This window comes from Acomys minous (genome assembly GCF_964271855.1).
Source record: "Acomys minous genome assembly, chromosome: 9".
Lineage (NCBI taxonomy): Eukaryota > Metazoa > Chordata > Mammalia > Rodentia > Muridae > Acomys > Acomys minous.
In genome coordinates, this window is record NC_140490.1 from 110,575,401 (window position 1) to 110,596,193 (window position 20,793).

The window sequence follows — 20,793 nt, forward strand, 5'->3', positions numbered from 1 at the left end:
TGTGTTGGGGTGCTTATAATGACTATCATATGCAGAGCTCAATTGTGTATGGGTATATATGTATATAGACATATCTGTATATAAATATTTATGTGTAGTATTAACTAATTAAAAAATGAATACTTATGTAAATGCAAAATTTCTAGCATTTGAGTTCCATGTGGTCAAGCATTGTGTTTCTATCTGTGACTGTACATTCTCGGTGCCCAGAATTATGTTCAGCATATAAGACAAACTTAACAGACACATTGTAATAGATACATACATATATGTTCACATGCACTCATATAAGTATACACATGTATGCACACCCACTCACAATGTTGTTTACCACATTTCTTCCCTCTGAATTATTTTCCCTCCAGAGTTTAAGCCCGCAATTTCCAGTGGTCTCTATTGAGATGGGAATATATGCATGCTATCTTTATCCCAAGAGCGTTTTGGATTTTCTACAAACTTTATTTCCTATTGCATGCCTGAACTCTTACAATAGCTTCTGAAATCTGGATCCAAGTCTCTCACTTCCCTTGTCTGCTTCCCTTACACCAGTCTTTCCCGAATCATCAATATCTCCATAACTTACTTATATTCATAATCTCCTCATAATGGTTTCCCCTGAATATAATGCACAGCTCACCCTCATTGCATCATGATGTCAAGACATGCCAAAACAGCCCTGTTTCTCACATCTCACCTTTAAAATGTTCACCTTCCATGCTTATAAGTCAAGAGAAAAGTTATGGAATGGCGCTTAACCCAATGTCCCTCTAATTCTCAAAGCAACACTTTGGAAAGCTTACTGAATGAGTTTCGCCTTCCATGCTCATCTTTCAACGTTATATTATCAATTTTCTTTTGAAGTATTTGCTTCCTCTATAGCTACTCAATTCAGGAAGCATGACTTATGTGCTTTCTTATTTAGCCCTCTCTGTGTCACATCCGAGTTTTAGCACTTGCCCCTTACTCAGAACTCAAGGTTGTCCACATGTACACCATTGTACACATACACACAGAGCACAAAGATATAAAATGTATTATCCTTCAACTCTGAAACGATTTTCTCTGCAACTTAAATTTGGTGCTCATGATTGAACGATGCCACAAATTATTTGTTCCTTAAAGCTGCTAGAAGCAGCCAGGCCAAAAACAGAAACTCGAACAGTTTAGCAAAAAAATCCTTCTGTCTCCTTCCCACACCCTAAGTAATTATAAAATCTGTTACTTAGGAACATGTAAGACTACTATGAAAAATACAAGACACACGTATTTCTCTAGACCAGTGGTTCCCAACCTTCCTCGAGCTGTGTCTCTTTATATACTTTCCCATGTTGTGGTTACTTCCCAAACATAAAATTATTTTTGTTGCTACTTTATAACTGCAATTCTTCTAATTTTATGAATCATAATGTAAACATCTGGGCTTTCTGGTGGTCTTAGGCCACCTCTGAATACCTTGGAATGTGTGACATCTTCACATACCCTCCTGGCCCAATAATGCTGCCGTGCTCGGGGCCACTTACCCACTGTTGATGTCATCAGCTCTCAGACTCTTGCCAAGGATATCTCCGTCGCTCATGTATCCACCGACATCCACTTCAGAAGACACATCCAGGTCACTGCTTGCTTTTTCGCTCATATCCATTTGTGACATGTTTCCCAGACGCGAGACAGCAGCTCTGCGCAGAGGTGTCGTATACATAAACCTGGAGGGGTCTGTGTGGATGAATCGGCTGGTACCGCTTCGAGGGTATCCGGCGCCCATTGAGGGGGCATCTCCGGCCTGTAGACGAGGACATGCCTGACCCAGTCTCCAGGTCATTGGCGTAGGTCGGCTTGTCAGGTTGGGGATGGTCCTTCCATTTACTTCAGTTGTCACAGTAGTATCAAACGTTGTCTCCAGGGTGCTGTCAGACAAAGTGGAGGGATAACTATACTCTGCATCTCTGAGGCCATAGGGCAAGATATGATATGACAGGAAAGGCTAGGGTTGAATGTCTGGGGCTAGAAGTTCATCAGTTTCATGGATGTGAATAGTGCATAGATGCAATTTCTGATTTTAGTCATCTCTGCAGATGTCAAAGTGTGGGAAGTCACATTTATTATAAGTGGCTGCTTTCAAAAGAAAGGCAACCACTACACCTTAAATTAACCAAGTATTGTTTCACTCTTGAAAAGAGATACAACTGAATTTCACCCATCTTAAGTTCCTCAGACCAATGCAGGAAATTAGCTGTGGGCATGCTTGCCTGAATCCTTACCAGGATATTCTGATGGTCTGGAAGACATGAAAACCATCTCACTGGAAATAGTTGTAGCTTACCACCTAACTCAGTGTGGCAAGGAAGTTCTATAGGAGACAGGATAGAAAGAACAAGATGCCTGGCACCCCCTGTTTAAGGGTTATTGATAACTGGTTGCCGTGTACAAATGGAAGAAAATGTCTTCTCTATCAACATAAGAGATATGCAAAAAATGTTGCACTGTGCTTTTTCTTTGTCCCTCCAAAGAAAGGCAGAACTGCCAGTACCTGTGGCTTATCTGGGTCCCACGAAGACTGGACATAGTCTCTTCCAAGTTCTGCCTCAGGTCAGCTATGTTCTTCACTGTGCGCATTCTCCTAGTCTCAGGATCTTCACCTGGAAATGAACATAAGAAAATTCACTGTTCATGGCACGGTCTGTTCAAGGACAACCGGTTACACAGATGAGCAATATAAATAAACCCCTGTCCTTAAAGACAAAAAGACAGGTAGGGTAGTCCAGGTGACTCCTATCATCTGAAAATTGCCATTTGTTTTTTTTTTTTCACAATAGCAACACATTGATTTCACAAAAACAAATTCTAAAGTGGCACAAACACAATAATACAAGTGAGTCTATCACCATAGCCATTACAACATTAGAGACATTTGGAAATACAGCATACAGTACTTCTAGCCACCGGGGTTAATTTAAAAAGTGTAAAATTATTTGGATCTGCTGATTTCAACAATTACCCACTCTCAAGCACATTCAGAGTTGCTGAGATGAGTTCCTTTACGTAGCAATATACATTAGGCAACGGGGAATGTTTAGAGGCCTTTTCTCACAGAATCATTTCTGGCTCTCTTATTAGATTCATGGACCATGATTCTTGAAACCGGAGAGCTTTATTTTCAATTACCCCTATATTCTGCGTAGGAAACTAACATCCACATGGTGCCACCACAGGTTAAGCACAGACTAGTTATCTAAACCTAAACACGTCTTTCTAATAGGAATGAAACAAGTACCTGTGACAGTGTGGCAACTGCAGGCATTGCACATGACTCCCCGTCTTTTGGGTGCAGAAGTGCCATTAAACAACGATTGTGGCTAAGCAATCCTTTCCAACCCAGCCCCATTTAAGGCGGGTGAGTCTTGACATAGGAATAACATGAGATTGTAAAAGGAAGCAGAGCGGCTGAGGGGAATAAGGACCTTAAGGGAAATGTAAAAAGGAAGCAGAAAATAAAAGAAGAAGGGGAAATGAAGACGGGAAGAGAGATAAAAGGAAAGGATGCATAGCCCTTTGCGTATATGTCCAAGAATGGTATAGTTGGGTGTTGGAGAAGATCTACTCCCAAGGAACCGCCACGCTGCTTCCCTTAGTGGCCGCCCAAGTTTTCACTCCCACCAGCATTGGATGGGTGTTCTCCTTTCCCCACAGTCTTGCCAGCATGAGCTGCCACTGGTTTCATTGAACTTGACCATTCGGACTGGTGTAAGGTGGAATTTCAAGGTAGTTTTGATTTGCACTTCCCTGATGACCAAGGTATGGAGTTGGATGGGTGGAGAGTTGGGGGAGGGGTATGTGGGAGGAGATGGGAGCGGAAATACCATGATCAGAATATGCGTTTTCAATTTTTTAAAAAAAGAGATAAAAGAGAGAAGGAAAGAAAAGAGAAAAGAAGGAAGGTACTGGAATAAATGGATTAAGATGGGAAAGTGAAGGAAAGTGAGGGATCAAAGCATGGAGGAGTGTAGAAGGAAAACTCAACAGAAAGCAGAAAGGAAAGAGAAGCACAGAAACGTATTAAATTACATTATAAAATCATCAAGCAGACAAGGCAAAATGTACATGTACACTGTTTTAATGTTCTATGTATCAAGTCATGTTACTGATATATTTCCTTAGTACTCAGATCAAAATTCAAAAATAAAGTTCACATGTAAGTGCAGTCTCTGTAATCATAGTTTATGGTTGTTGTTGGGGGCAGGGAGCAGGCTCAGAAACCCTCTTGTGGAACTGAGCTGTGTTGCACATGGAGAATGTATACACAGTATATACACACTTTGCCTCCAACTTCAACAATGGAAACTCTACACCTCTCCTACCTACCGACACTAGGCAGGTTCGATGGTTGAAATAGTTCTGAGAGGTGAGCCACAACTGTTTCTCATAAGTTCCATTTAGTGGGTCCAGGGGCTCTGAAAGCAAGTGAAAAAACTTACACTGGTCCCAGGCACCACTCAACTGCTAAAAGCCTACTGATGGCCACTTTAATATCCATCTCAGATAAACATTACTGCTCTGTTCATTAGCACCCTGCCTGAATGTCTGCCCACCCAGCCACTAGTCTGCTGCCAGTCTGCAAACTTGTTCCCACTCGCCTATAAATGATTATTTTTACAGCTAAATTACATTTAATGGCAGTATTATTATTACAAATTGAGGTTGTATTGGATTGCTTTGTTGGAAGAAACGATTTTAAGAAATAGAAAAAAAAACATAAGATGGGACAGCATGTGTGTGGCATAAACTCACCCACATGGAATTTGCACCATGCAGTCCCTAACCCCGTAGATTAACATCCTGAGAAACTAGGACGGTTTATAAGCTCCAAGATACCAGCCACATCCTCTTTGGAAATTGTAGGCATAAGTCTCATTAATATGATACAGTGTCGTTGACAAATGGCTACTGAGATATTCACTTTCCACCCCCAAGTAATCTGCTACAACTTTGCAGAGAAAAAAATTAAAGGATGATGGAAGAATCTAATTGCAGCCAAAGGAAAGGGAGAAGCAACAGAGTGGGGCTAAAATGGTGAAGAAACCTAAAATTAGGGTTATAATGGAGACTATGTGAGGAGGGAAGTGTAGAGACCACTGGGGGAAGGCAGATGCTAAGCACTGGCCTGAAACACACACACAGGCTGCATCCCTATATGCTCGCTATCCTAGACCCGCTTGCAACTAGGCTGCGTCCTAACCATTTGTCAAATAGCACAACATTGGAATTGGTATTTGAATCATTCCCCATATGGTTTTAATATTAATAATGTTAAGCACAACCACAGTAAACATTTTGTTCCATTGAACAGCTTTATCTACTTCCTTTTTGTAGCCCAATAGGAGTGTTATGTCCCTGGATACTTCCAGTGGAAGTCTGGGCTTGTTTATGTAGGCTTGCTCAAATGTCACAACTATAGTGACCTCCTTCCTCCCAGCTCTGATTTCCTCCTAATGACAATCATCGCACTTGGCACTCTGCAACTTGTGGCAAACACAAATCTCAGTCTCCCAACACTTATGCACTGAACCATCTTTGTTGCCTTATTCATCCCCTTGAAGGGTAATAACCGAGGCTAAATGTATTGCAGTAAATAATTTCAGTGACCCACGAAAGGCAAGATAAAAACTAAGTGCGTTTGTAAGATTGCGCAGACAGCAATGCCCTTCAAAGTGGTATTCAAATAATGTACTAATGCTTAGAGGGGGATTTTGGGGGATGGGCCAAATAAAGGGACATACACATATAACTGTTTAGCGAGCAAAGAAAAGTTATAATACCAATACACATGAGGAATTTAATTAAACAAACAAATAAAAAAGATTCAGACTTTTCCATTTGTATAATCTCAGGCTCAACTATGACTCCCAAAAGAGGCTTCTCATATTTGCCAATCACAATGATAGAGCCTCCATGCATTTTTTAAAAAACTGTGTAATCTCTAATATACTTTAGCATCTGCACAAAATTTTTTACAACAGCTTCCAGTGTAGCAGGCTCAATGAAGTGCTTCTGAGTCACTCCTAGTGCAAAAGAGAGAATTTAATTTGGGTGGTCTTCCCTTAGTACATATGCTTTAATTATATGTATTATAATTAACACTATCACACTATCATCTTTTAATAGAAATCACATTATATATGTGTGAAACCTGATTCTACATAACTGGGTCCTTTATAGAATCCACATGTTGTTATTGAAAGCCTATCTTATTTTGAAAAGTAACCCTACTTTTGCGGATGACCCCCACCTATGATTTTTCAGACAAAAAATTAAGACTCATCTTTAAAATTTTTACATTGTGTAGGTATGGGGAAAAATGGACAATAGCAACATAGTAGCATTTTCAAATGTTGTCCTATAAATTTATAGCCTAGACCCTACCCTATCTAACTTATTAGGACACTCAACAGTAAAAAGTTGAACTCATGAAAACTTGGCCAAAGCTAACTTCTAAGAGGCCATTTTGAGTCATAAACAGAACCTAGTAAGAAGACAGCAGAAATTCTACAAACCTAAGTCATCACAGTTTAGAGAATTTCCTTCTTGTGCTTCATGTGGAAATATGATTATTCATACAGACCATTTTGGTTGAGCTCTTCCCTTTACTCTTGCTGGCACCTTTGAGTACTGGCACCAGTGGGAAAGGGGGCGGGGCGCTTACAGAGAACAAGCACGTGAATGTGATAAGCAAGACCTCAGTTCAAAAGCACAGCATGCATACATCTACAGGGAGACTATCCTGTGGCAGCAATAATCCGGGTTATTTATGCACGGGAAGCAAGCTTTCATACTTATACCAAAGCACATCTTGCAATAATTTAACACAGCAACCCCCAAAACGCTGCCTGGGGGACTATACTCTACTCACATCACTGAAAATCCTAACACGGAAGGCATTTAGAACAAGATGAATGCTTACAATTTTATAAGCCAAAGATGGATATTCTTTGATTCTACAGGTCCACGGGATCAAAAAGAGCTAGGGAAAAAGGAGAAAAAGCCATACGGATCAAGACTTCCTCTCGTCTTTGTACTATGCAGAGCTTCCTTCATGAGAAGCAGTTCCTCACCCAAATCATACCATGCTGTGGGAATACATCTCTGGCATCAGAGTACCTGGCAGATTTACATTCAGAAAGCACTAGTCCCCAAACCATGGAATCATTACACCTTCCAAGCTGAACTGACATGAAAAATTGAGCCATATTTGCCTCAGCTGTCTCTCTAAGCTCTCTCATTCCAAAGCTGCTCCCTAAAACATCCCAGACAACCTCATAAAACACCTTGTCACAGGACGTTCACATAGAGAATAAAAACAAATCTGTACTTAGCACCATCTGTGTGCGTGTGGGAAACAGACATCACTGGGCAGGGGGAAGTGATCCTGAACTTACAGAACACCATACCAAGTCCACTCTGAAAACCCACACTGACATGGAATATAATCTACTATGGCTTAGTCTTAGAGATTTTTAGGAGCCTATGGGATGTAAATCTATGAGTGGAAAATTGAATGTAGACATATTAAATGTGGACATTTCTTTAGGTACATGTGTTAGGTAGATGGAGAGGCTGACATTTAAAGTTTTACCATAAGAGCCCTCACATCTAGTTAAAAATTATGTCAAGTTACCACTGAATGTTGAGTCATTAAGAGGGCCCAGTTTGCAAAGTATGAGACAGTTAACAGTTATTTCCACAATTTACTTGTAAGATCCATATACAGGAGCCACTGTTCCAAGATAAAGGGGAAGGGAGGGGAAAGGGGGGAGGGAGGGGGAGAGATGGGGGGAGGGAGAGAGAGCAGAAGTAAGGAAAGAGCGCACAGGCCTCTGCATGCAGGGTGCTTGAAACACCAAAGGGGAGCATCCATCTATTTAGGTAATTCCAAGGCAGCAAATTAAAACAGAAATTTTCCCAGGAGACAGATCCGTCTTCATTACACATGTAAGATAAGGTCACCTTGAAGGAAGTTAAACAAGACTTCATGAAAGACTACCTGGAAAGCATCCTGACCTTTAGGATACACTAGATTCCAGGCCAGTGATACCCACAACTGAGGCTATTGACTTTTCCTGATTAAATTACAAAACTGATACTCACAGTTCAGTTTTCCAAGATAGAAAAAAAAAATCATTTCCAGAAACAAGAAATCAGAATTTTAAGCACATACATTAACAACAACAACAAAATCAGTCTAAACACTGGAAGGTAACTGACTACCACGAATTCTGTCACCAGCAACCTGGACTCACCTAGTAAGTCACTGTAAAGTGCTTGTTCCAGGTCGCCCAGCATGGTGAGGATCACATCCTCATCCAGGTGAGCGGTGCCTTCCCGCAGACAGCTTTCTCCCTCCTCTTCAGCCCAACTTCGACTTATACTGCTTGGCTTGGAGGACCCAGTTTCATCTTCAGACCTGCTGTCTTCGTCACTTTCTCTTTCCAACCCTCTTCTCGTGGACCAGTCCTCTAAGTCGTCAGCGCAGGACTGGCTGCCTCCTGCAGGCAAGAGGCTCCAGGCTCCTGAGCCGCTGCCATGGTACAGCGACTGCACAGACCGAGAGAGAAACCTTGAGAGCGACCGTCTTTCTGCATAGTTGGATTCTCGCTGGCTAGCCTTTGCAGCATTTCCAAACCAGTTGGAAATGCGCACGGTGGGTCTCCTCTCCCCTTCACTGGTGAGGGAAAGGTTGGTCAGAGACTTTTGTTTCTGAAGACAAGCTCCCTTTCTCTTTACTTCTTTGCCGCCGCGAAACACAGAGAGCTCGGCTGCCTGCTGCATGGCTCTAATGCCTTCCTCCTTTCAATGGGACTTCATATTGTCTTTTTGCACTACAATTGTTAACTGTCCCTTTTGGGTTTTATCTAGCGCGTGCACTTCAACAAAAGCTCAGGCTCAGACATTGAGAGGAGATTGTCGAGACGGGGTAGACACAATCATTTTCCCACAATTGAGCTTGCCACATCACTTTGCCGACCAGCAGTACTTACAAACATTTTGCGTAAATATGTCTTAAACAGAAAAAGAGTTCACGAAAGACTCTGCTCCAGCTGAAAAGTCGCCCAGGAAGCCAACTACGTTTTCCTGTGTTCATCCAATCGTATGTCTCAGCAGGATGGTGCGTCCACATTTCACTCTAATGCTTCTGCGTTCCGAAATGCAAGGTGGTGAAGCAAAGCAGGGAGTCTCTCGTTCCGCCCCACAGCCGTGCTTCTCAGCAGCCAGTCACTGATGGAGGTCTGCAACCCTTTGCTCTAATGAGCTGACACGGTTAAGTACAGCTTCCGCAGCAGAGCCCAGGGACAGCAAAAAGGAAGGAACGAAGCCCAGCCCTGCTTGAGCCTCCGTTGTATTTTAGTATTCCACCTGCATCTTTAGATCTATGGTTCTGCCTTGCTGCGGCAGTGGATGCTGCTGGCTGCCATGGCAGCAAACATCCTGCTAAATTAAAACAGAGGCACGGCGGCAGCAGCTGGCCAAGCGAGAATGCCACAGGTTTCAGAGCCAAGCCTGAATGAGATGCTATGCGACGGAGCCTCTGTACATCTAAATGACTCTCAGCCGCCCACCCAACCTCCCACACAGGCACACACGCTCTCGCTCTCTCACACACAGTCTTCCACAGCAAGCTCTTCCTGATTCTGGGAACGACAGACTGGTTTTCTGCAGCTGCAGGCAGCTGAAGCAGGCAGATCTGCCTTCTGAAGGTTGGAGTTCTTGCTGGAAAAGCACAAATAAATTCAGGAGTGTAAAGGACCTGAATCTTGGAGCCCCACTCCCTCGCCCCTCTGGCACGTAATGTTTTAAAGGGAAAGACCTCATCCTATATTTTAAAGAGCAGATTCAAGGTGTTTTATCCCTTTAAATTTTGAAGTAATGAATAAAACCTTAGCATGATCATGAAAATCAAGATCTCATCCTTATTTCCCTCAAAAATGTAACAGAAGTAAAAAGTCTTAGCCTAAGTATTATTGCTCAAAGTAGACACCTGAAAGTTTACAGTCCACTGCAGAATAAGTAGGTGTAAAGGAAAATGCACAATGTACATGATGCTTTTTATATAACAAACCAACCCCTGAGGTTAGCACAGTATAAATAGTTTTTAACATTTCATATTTTGATAAGTGTAGAAAACTTAATAGATTAAATATTTTACTTTTCTCTCACGCTATTAGGGTGAAATGCAGATTTTAGGAAAAATGTGTCTTCACAAAAAAATGTGTATTAAATCAATGTATAGCATGGATGGTTAAGAAAGGTATTAAAGGAAAAAAAAACCCTTCCGCAGATTGTCTGTTCCCAAATATCACATACTAAAAATGGGGCATGGGGAAACAATGCATCAAGGAAGTAAACTAAATCAGTCAAATTGCATACAGTCTTCATCATCTTCAGAGATGACAATTAAAATTAATTGTGATTTTCCACTTTCAGCCACCAATCTCAGTGGGGGAGAAATGCCTTGTTTCCTACCTATATAGACTAGCACAATACGATGCAATTCTTATTGCTTTTACTTGATGACAGCTTTCTCTGATGTGGTACTGCCGCCTCATGGCCTCCCTCAGTGCAGATCATACTTAAATCCCCATTACAAATAGGTAAGACCAGATGGAAAGAACATCAAAATGCTGTCATCAACAATCAAACCAGCAATTATGGGTGCTGATTCTTAATTTTCACACTTTAAAAATTGTGTTTATATAATACATGCTTAAACCAAACAAATATATATAAATCGTTACTGAAATTGACTGTTATGTTTCAAAACCAGTTTTTAAAAAATATTTGTTTCTTCCTTTTAAGTTATTGTCACCAAGTGCTTTCAGACTATGGGAAAATAATGCAATGCTTAGAAGGAAATGATGTAGCTTTATGACCCAGGTTAGGCATATATTGCTTGACATATGATAATGTACCCTAAGGTCTCACTGAGTCACAAGAAATGGAACCCTAACACTTTATAGGTCAAAAAGCCAATCTACACATACACATGAAAGCAATAATTGGACCCTTCCCATTCAAAAGGGTGCTTATATGCCAATCAGCTTAAACAAGGCTTTCCCAGCTTCTGTTAAGAACCATTAGAAGGACTTATTAAAGCACATTTTCAAGGCACCAGCCCCACAACTGTTCATTTAACAGATGTTAGAAGGTCACTGCATTGCTTTTCTAGTATTTTCCCAAGTGCTGCTAGCTCTGGGACTCCACTTTGAGAGCTCTAAGGCTGCGATTAGTGTTTTCTAATTGAGGGTGGCTTTTGTTCCCTACGAGACATTTGTGGCTCCACCAGGAGACAGTGACATCTAAGACAGTGGGACCAATGGTGCTGTTAAACATGTTCTGATGACAGGTCCAAAGCCCACGAAAAGAAATTGTGCACTCTCCAGTGTCAGTAGTGTCAAGGTTACGAAGTGTGGTTCAGACTGCCTTTCAAAACAACAAAGCACCTCGCTGACAGAAACCACCTTGTAGTGGTAAACAGTACTTACTCAAGTATATCTTACTCTGAGACCCACAGCAAGACCACAGCCAGGGACATGTAGATGTTATGACAGAGCAGAGATGAGCCATCTAAACAATGAATTTCAACACTTCTGTTCAGGAGTGGCCCATGCCATTTTTTTCTCTACTCTTATTTTTTGTTGTTGTTTGTTTTGTTTTGTGTTTTTCTTTTTCTTTTCTTTCTTTATTTTATTTTATTTTATTTTCTGAGACAGGGTCTCTGTGTATCCTGCACTCACTTTGTAGACCAGGCTGGCTTCGAACTCACAGCAAACTGACTGCTGTTGCCTTCCGAGTGCTCGGATCAAAGATGTGTGCTACATGTCCGCCTTCTCTACTCTTATTTAATTTATCAAATCAAGCTGTATATTCCATCCTAACTCTCCTGGGCCAGAAATATAGCACTCCCCTTACAGGGTAAAGACTGTGAAAATGGGCTAAATTCAACGAAACCAAGTAAAGAAGAAACTGTAGACAAACACCATAAATATTTTTGGAAAGGTATCCCAACAAAAGAAATGCCAAATGAGGGGTTGTCATTTTTTTCTCTTTATTTAAAGACTTTATAACAACAAGCTTCTAATTACAGTAGCTCTGCCCCTGGAACTGCTAGATGTAAATTTACCCAGACAACTGTAGGGAGCCCACTTACATCACTACAGGCATCAGTCCCTGCTCTGTGGAGTGTGCACAACACACAGCTATTTTTACTTATTTGGATTCACACAAAGAAATGCATGCTATACAAGGTGGAGAAACAGCTTTTGTACAAAGAAAATGAAAACAATCAACTGAAGAAATGTGACTCATTCTGACTTTGTCTAATATTTATCAAATAAAATATAAGCATATTAATGCCCAGGAAAGGAATGCTCTTGGGTCTTTAGTAAACATTGCTATTCTATTTAGCTAAATGAGTAGAAGATCTAAACTGATTTGAGTCACCGGAGCATGATCTCCTTGTACTATACAAATATTCAATAGATGGAAATCCTAGTGATCATTTGCAAAGGTCTCAGATGCCAGATATTACCTAGTCTTTAAGGTAAAGGTGTTTGTAGCCATTACCTTATCCTCTGTATGCTTGGTTCTAAAATACTTATTTCAATATTATTTCTTAGGAAACAGGATACCTGTTTTGAATATATTCCAGCTAAAGGTTAAAAACTGCATTGAACAAATGCTGCACAAAGAGTAGATACACATGGGAGCAGAGAGCTTTATGCAAAAATAAAGAAAGAAAAAGGTAAATGGGAACTAAAGTAGAAAACCAAATCTAAAGCCATTCTGCAGTGGGATGAACATTTAATCTCAATTGCATTTGGCTGACTCTCTTGGAACTGAAAGAAATGGCCTCAGAGAATAAAATCTTCCTGTCATAGAAGGTAAAAATACAACAAAGCTAAAGCAGTGAATGTACACGATAAATTCTCCTGGAAATGTAATATCAAGGCCATGACATGAATCTCAGAGGAAGTACTATGAGCTATAAGCCAATTTACTCATTGCTGTGGCTGTATAGTACATAATAATTATTACTAGAACCATTATCATCAGATCAGATAAATTGTGTGAGTCTTTCTCCAAAACAATATGAGAAACAAAGGAAGCATGAGTGCTGTACTCACAACTTTGAAGAATATTAAAAAGTTACAAAGATTCTTCAGTTGCAAAGTAAGGGTTCTTGTTTCTAAAGCTATTCTCACACCCACATTTAATTACATTAAATTTTTTCACAGCATTTTTGTGGAAAATACATTTTTAGTCACTACTAGTGAGCTATTACATCCAGGAGAATTTAAACAGCTAAGCCTCCTTCTTAGCAAATTCCTCTAACCAATTTCCATTCCAGTATGAACTAAGTTTGCTCCTTGAAAGTATTATAATTGTTTCAGGTCATATGTTATAGGTAATGGGACAGAAATGGATTTGACTAATTTTTATTAAAAGAAAAGAGATTCTTCTCCCCCTGGCGACATATCAAATGTTGTGGAGGAAGAGAAAGGTAGTTTTATTCCTCGTGTTTAGAAATTTAGTGGTGATAGAATCAAAATTACTTTGTTTTTCCACTCAGATCTTTATTAGTTACATTTCCCCATTGCTGAGACAAAATATCAAAGATGAAGCAACTTGAGATTGAAAAGATATAGTTTGGTTTTCAGTTTGAGGATGGCATTCCATCAGGTGCAGTAGGCATGGCAAGAACTGGAGGAAACTGGTCACATAGACTTCAACAGTCAGGAAGAGAAAACAGGAAGTGGACTTGACTATGGGACTGAAAGGCCCGCCCCTGATGATCTACATCTAGCAAGGCTTTGTTGGGGGTTGATCAGGTGGGCTGTGTATTCAGATGCTGATTTCTGTGCCTGGAGATCTGGTCACAGTCTGGACGTGGGCATTGTCATTTCTATGAGGAATCTCCGGTGTCAATGTTATGTAGCCATTGTTCCCCAATTATCTCAGATTGGTTAATGAAGAAGCTGAGAGCCAATGACTGGGCAGAGGATACAGGGAGCCTGGACTTCTGCTCCCATTCTTGGGGGTCTCAGGTAGGGACCATGTGAGATAGAAGAGGGAGGAAGAAGAAGAAAGAGGAAGGTGGAAGAAGGCGAAAAAGGACACAGTCATGATGAGGACTGACCTGATGGAGCAGAACCAGTTCAGGCAGGATCAATATGGCTAGTAATCCTTGGAATAAGGCTGGGAAGTAGCCAGACTAGCACAGAGGGTCAGAATAGATGAATATCTACCCAACGGTGCTTTCAAGCTTGTTGAATAAATCTAACAGGTCTCTATCTCGTTATTTGGGAACTAGGGCAGGTGTTTGGAAAGACCTCCCCCAAATTATACCTATCTATATATATTTCAACAAGGCTTCGCCTCCTCAAGGTCTCACAGTCTTACTGAGTAGCACTATCATCTAAGAATGGGAACAAGTATTCAAACCCCTGAGCCTCAGGGAAGTGTATATTTGCACACCATAGAGCAGTCAGTGATGTCATTGAGTGCTAATCACTCTACTTTTACCATGAGCCCCATTGACTGGAATGTCTTCCAAAGCCCATAGCACCTCTCCTCTTTCTTGAATGTTGTAAACTCCTGAAAATTGCTAGGACTCTTCCTCATCAAGGGTCCCACTTAGATAATAGCTGCATTTTATTCATTTCACAAACAGTAATTGCATTGGGAATTATATACTGACTATATACTGGGATATATCAGATAATAAAATAGACAAAAAGTAGAGATGGAAAGAAGGGGCTCTATTCTAGATATAATGCTGAAATTATAATTATTCTACTCTGTTTAAACTACTCAGAATATTAGATTTTGTTTGTTTTGTTTGCAATGTTAAGATTTCAATTTATACACTATTGTTTGATAGTCTAGTACTCTCTCACTGAGTTAGATTCAAGAACGGCACTTCAGTTCTTATGGAATGGCATATACAGTATCATCTATATTTATTTAGCTTCTGAATTTCTGAGAGGGGACAAAATAACAAACCATTAAATATTGAGAAATATATCAAAAGTTTATTCCTGCCTTCCTGAGTTCAGAGAGCAAGCAATACACATAGGACCAGTAACACAGTGTAATACACCAGGCATCAGGTGTTAGAGGAAATTATAGAGTCACAAATCTCTCTTTAGTTTCAGGCCTGAGGAAGTAGAGGCTTTGACTACTATCAACCAAAATGGAGATGATGCAAACACAGTGAGTCTGAAGGCTGCTTTAAGGGCTTGGTTTTCTAATGTAGTATATCAGAAGTATCTGCGAGATATTTAAGCAGAGACATGCAAAGAACTGGATACTTGAACCAGGTAGCAAGGGAGAAGAGTAGAGTCCAGGAACATTCGTGAGCTATCAGTATATGGAGCATATTTAAAGCCATGAGTTACTGTTACTTACCAAGGGAACATGAACAAATAAAGTCTTGGGAAGAAAACTGAATTGTTTCAATGATAAGAAATTAGGGTGAAAAGGCATAACTGAAAAAGATTATCAAGAAAAAAAACAAATGGTGACGTTTTGGGAAAATCAACAGCATGTCATGATCAAGCCAGAAACATTCTTAGAAGAAGGCAAATTCCTGGTTAGGGGTCAAAAAGATGAGCCGTGAGACTTAATCTCTGGATTTGGACATGTCTCCAATGATATCAGCTTCAATTAAGAGCGTTTCTGGACAGACATGAAGTGAAAAAGGGTCATTAAAGTAAGCTAAGGCAAGAATGAGAAAGGATTAGCAGCCGGTTTGAAGGCTACTCAGAGTAGGGCAGTAGAGATAAATTATAGCCGTGAAGATGGAAGGCCAAGGAGGTGTTCTGTATCCTTTGAAGTTAGAGGTGCACCATCACCTCGTGGTCTGAAGGGATGGTTTGGTAGAGAGGGGTATAGTGGAAAAGAAGAGAGAGAGAGTAAGCCAAGAAAAGCCAAGGGACCAGCTGCTGGGTAGATATAGATGCTGAGTGGGAAGACATGGAAACAGAGGCCATCGACTGCCTTTCTCTGCACCCCAGTTCCCAATAAAGTTACATCAAGGTTAACAGTTCAAAAGTCCAGCACAGGCAGCATTGGAGGTTTAAGAAGCAAAAATTTGAGCAGTAATGTTTTTGTCTAAGAATTCGAGAGACGGTGCCAAGTTTGGAGATCATAATAGTTCCTGGGGCTGTGAGCTAGCTCATAAGATTGAACCAGTGTGTAGCTTGATGTCTTATTCATTCATTACTGATATGGAATAGATGAAGACTTGAAGAAAAGAGCACTTATTATTTTGGTGATCTAAGAGAAGACAAAGGGACTAGGAGTGCGTAGGGAGGAGAGGAACTTTCAGTTACTACAGAGACCAAAGACTGAGTAAGAGTAAGCTGAGTAAGAGAGGAAGATGGCATATACAACTTGACAAGGAGCAACAAAAAGCATGACATTCATCAACTACAAGTTCTAGTAGGATCATCTTGGAGTCAGGAAACAGCGGGCAGATTACCGTAAGTATAGGAAACTTCAGGCACTAAAAATAGGATTTATGGGGCTGGAGCGATGGTTCAGTAGTTAAGAGCACTGGCTGATCTTTGAGAGAACCAGGGTTCCACTGCAGTCCCTCCTATGGTGTCTCACAACAAGCTGTTACTCCAGTTCTAGGAAACCCATCACCTTTTTCTGGCCCATGTGGCCACCAGTGACATGGACGTACACGATGGGCAAAACAACCGATAGTATAAAGTGAATTTTAAAAAGAGTAAGATCCTTGGCAATAGTGTTATAAAGAAGTTATATTTGGCGACGATGCCCAGGTCTAAGCTCTGACCCTGGGAATGTGTCGCTCAGGACAGGTTGTGAGACCAGGTTACTGGAAAGGGTTAGGGAGCTGGGAGAGGCAGTGATCCGGATCGTAAAGCTAGCTTCAAACAGATAGTGGTAAGAATGGCATCACAGCACAGGAGTCACTTCAGTATCTATTCTAAGTTTCCTTTCCTTCCTCAAAAGTGTGACCCAGATACAGAACTCATTACTTCTACAAAATACAATTCCCTCTATTAAGTCCATCACATTACTATACTAATATCTGGTCTATAGTCCATTCTCAAATATTCTATTAGAACACCGGAACACTAAATAGAAATATTAATTAGAAATATGAAAAATGATTAAATGTAGACAGAGTTAGAAGCTTTCAAAATTAAATATGGATTATTTATTCCATCAGAGCTGCTCAGTGGTATGCTAACTTGAGAAAATAGTATTCCTTTGTAGAACTCACAATGATTACAATTTAAATTCTCCTCGAATTCACATGCAACTATAAATTGGCACATTTGAGCTTCATAGGCATAATGCAGATGTTCATGCACATGCAATAGGGTAATTGAAGCGTCTCCACACCAAGGTTTATGAAATATTTGTCACAATACAGGGACACAGCATCATCTTGACACATCTCTGAAATGTCTGAAGTCTATAAATACCATCAGCACAGTCATAAGTTTGCATCCTAATTTCTCCTCCTTTCCTGCACTGGCCTTGTGATTTAGCTGCTATCTGAAATCACAGGCGCCTAATGGGATCACTAATTTTCATTCCAGAAAGTCACTCCTGGAGTGTTGTTTTGTCACTACTGTCACCGTTCGGTGACAGGTATTTCAAGAGGGGTTCATGCTTGCTGAACTGGATTTCATGGCTATCAGAGTATAGACATTTCTTAACCTCCCCTGTTGGGGTTACTTTCTTGATCCTCAGAACAGGACTTAGAGGCTGTAAAGTAATACAGGTCTTTTCAAGAATTAAATTGTTCCTTGTGTTTTTGTCTTTGGGCTTAGCAGCGAACGGGGAGAGAGAGAGAGAGAGAGAGAGAGAGAGAGAGAGAGAGAGAGAGAGAGAGAGAGAGTTCTATGTTGGAGGTTGGTCTGATGTATTTTGATGCTAATTACTACTTGCTGTCTTTACCCCACCTGGACTTTGCCTAAGAGCCTAACCTGTTTGACCAATAAAAGGCCATCACACCTGGGCAGGGCAAATGGGATAGGTGTAGCTAGGGTTCCAGAGCTCGGGGAGATAGAATCTTGGGAGGAGAACAGAAGAGACAAAAGAAGAAGGAGGCTGTGACATGGGTTAGGTGGAGGAGAAGCACATGGCTGGTGTGGATGGAGATTTGAACCAGATGATGATAATTAGTAAGTATTTTGGATTATGAATGGGTAGTAGTTTAATAGAAATTATTAGAAGCAGATGGCTTGGGATTGGAATACCTGCCCCACTATGGGAAGTAGTTTAGGGGATTAATATTTGCCCTGCCCCAGGTTAACTAAGGCTATTTTAAAACATAACAGGTTTCTGTGTCTTGATTGATTACTAGCAGATTAGAAAATACTGCCATAATAATAATTACAGACCTAATAATAAACATTACAAGGTCTTACTGGGAAACACTTCTACTTACGAGTCTATCAAAATTTCTTAAAATTCTGTCTCTCCAATACATGACAATATAGTTTTATAAGAAGTTATTGGGCCCTCATGAATGAAGGAGTATGAATATATTATACATAACAAATATACATACAATAAATTACATTAAAGGCTTTATATATAACCTTAGACTTATCCGAGTTACTGAAAAAAATAATACTTGGCTCAAGCTGAGAATCTCTTTTCATACAATTATAAATCTGGTAAGCGTATCTGAAAGATTTTTACTTTTTCTTATATCGCCTACATATGTTCAAGAAACATCTTCCTAACTAGATTTTTTCCCCAAGATGTACAGTGGAGAAATGTTATAAATACCAATTTGACAGAATTAAGTGTAGGAGAGGATTGAATCAGTTAAAATCTTTAGAATAACGTTTAGTCTTTAGCATATCTCCAACCTCCATATATATCCAAGGACTACCCTACTAACCATTGAAGGTTCCCTAAAGTCAAAATGACTTAAAACAAATTACCCTTACAGATTCTGAAAGAACCACTGTTCTTTTTCACTCTTTTTCAGACCAACAAAGAGACCGCCTTAACCAGAACATCCATATAGGTGAGAAACGCTGAAGCCTGAATTATACAGACTCCAGTTCTGCAAAAATCACAGAGCAAATGTGTTCTCCTAACACAGACTTTCAGGGAGATCAGGGAAACCGAGGCCTGACTCTCCCATTAATCAGCTCACTTACCAGATATCTCCTCTAGGCACTGCTTAGCCGTCTTGCTATACGAAGGGTCCATCTTTGTGGGGCTGGTGCACGAGTCAGCAGGTGCTAAAGAGGTGCCTTCGTTTTCTGAATGTGCCCTGAAGTTAACCAAGAAGACAGAGACAAACAGCTGTGGTCACCAGTGACTCAGCAAAGCAGTTCTTTAGTGTAAGAAGAAATCTGTTCATTAAGAGTTCTTTCTATCAAGGACAATAACTCTTTCTTGTGACTGGCTGCCCCAAAAATATCTGTCTGGGTGAGAATTTTGCAATATATATATATATATATATATATATATATCAATTAAGTATGAGTGAGGTATTGAGTCAGATCTCCATTATTTTTCTGCCCTGGGCAGTTTGTATCTATCAATAGTTGATTGCCTTGGGTACGGGGGCAGAGGAGACAAGAGTGTGCCCATTTTCTAGAATGTCTGGCCATATAATGCTTTTGTAATTGTAGTAAAGCATTGAAACCACACCTGAAACTCTTTTTAATGCCCACCGTATAAAATGTATCCTAAAACATAATGCATAACAATGAATAATCAATAGGGATTGAGGTATAAATGTAATTACAATGATTTAGTGTCTAAGGGATTATGGAATGCTAAAACTGGACAAAACAAACCCTTTCCTCGATCTATCATATATCTGTGTGCATGTGGTGTACAGGGTATATGTAGGTAACAAAGTATTGTTTAATAAAAAGGAAAGAATTCAATAAAGGAATCATACACTTTTGATACTCTAATCTTGCTTTATACAGGTCCTTCCCTCTATACACAGGTGAGCGTCCTAAGAATCATCCGCGAGAGATACAAAATGAACACACATTTGATTCAAAGGCTCATGTCTGAGAAACTCACAGCATGAGCGGCTGAGAAACAGGACTCAAGCTGACACAAGACTGTGTGCTGCTGGACTATGTTCTTTGCAGAGATTCCATTGCCTTACTAAAATTTCATTTAAAGCAGAATCTGAAGCATGGCAAGTCATCCATCATTATTTCTTACTTTCAGAACATGTATAGTAATATTTGTCTGTAAAATAACACTTCAGTACCCATTGGAGTTACTTTTAACTAATCCCTAACTTTTATCCTAAATTTTGGTTTTGAGAAAAATAAATTGTGAGCATTGATAATAGAACTAGTTGATATTTGCCCAATACCTTGGAGCAGGGTATGTAGCTTAGTACTCAGAGGTAAATACAAGAGCAGCAAGAGTTTAAAGCTAGCCTGGGACATTTGGTGGGACTAGGGGGAGTTAGGAGGAGGAAAGAGAGGAAAGTAATGGAGAGGAATGAAGGAATGGGGAGATGTCTCAGTCTGTAAAGGGCTTGCCACACAATCATGACCTGTGTTTGGGTCTGCAACACCCACATAAATATCTAGACACAGTGATATGACTATAATCCCAAAGCAAAGAAGGCAGAGGTAGGCAGATCACTAGAACTTACTGGACTGCCAATACAGTTGGAGACCCTGGCTCAAAAAAATAAAATGGACAGCAATCTAGTACCTGAAACTCTGGTCTTAGTTTTGAGGCACCCACATGCCCTTATGT

The 20,793-nt window shown here is 40.3% G+C and overlaps 1 protein-coding gene across 8 annotated transcripts in view; it reads right to left on the reverse strand.

Annotated features, from left to right (window-relative positions):
- The window catches only part of NAV3 (neuron navigator 3), a 718,489-nt gene that overhangs the window by 132,175 nt on the left and 565,521 nt on the right, over nt 1-20,793 (reverse strand). For all 8 annotated transcript variants that reach the window (XM_084796372.1, XM_084796369.1, XM_084796370.1 and 5 more), the window contains 3 exons: nt 19,209-19,324; nt 2,528-2,636; nt 1,521-1,904 (listed from right to left, as the gene is read on the reverse strand). In XM_084796372.1, the coding sequence (XP_084652498.1) occupies nt 1,521-1,904; nt 2,528-2,636; nt 19,209-19,324 (609 nt within the window). The remainder of the gene's footprint in view (nt 1-1,520; nt 1,905-2,527; nt 2,637-19,208; nt 19,325-20,793) is intronic.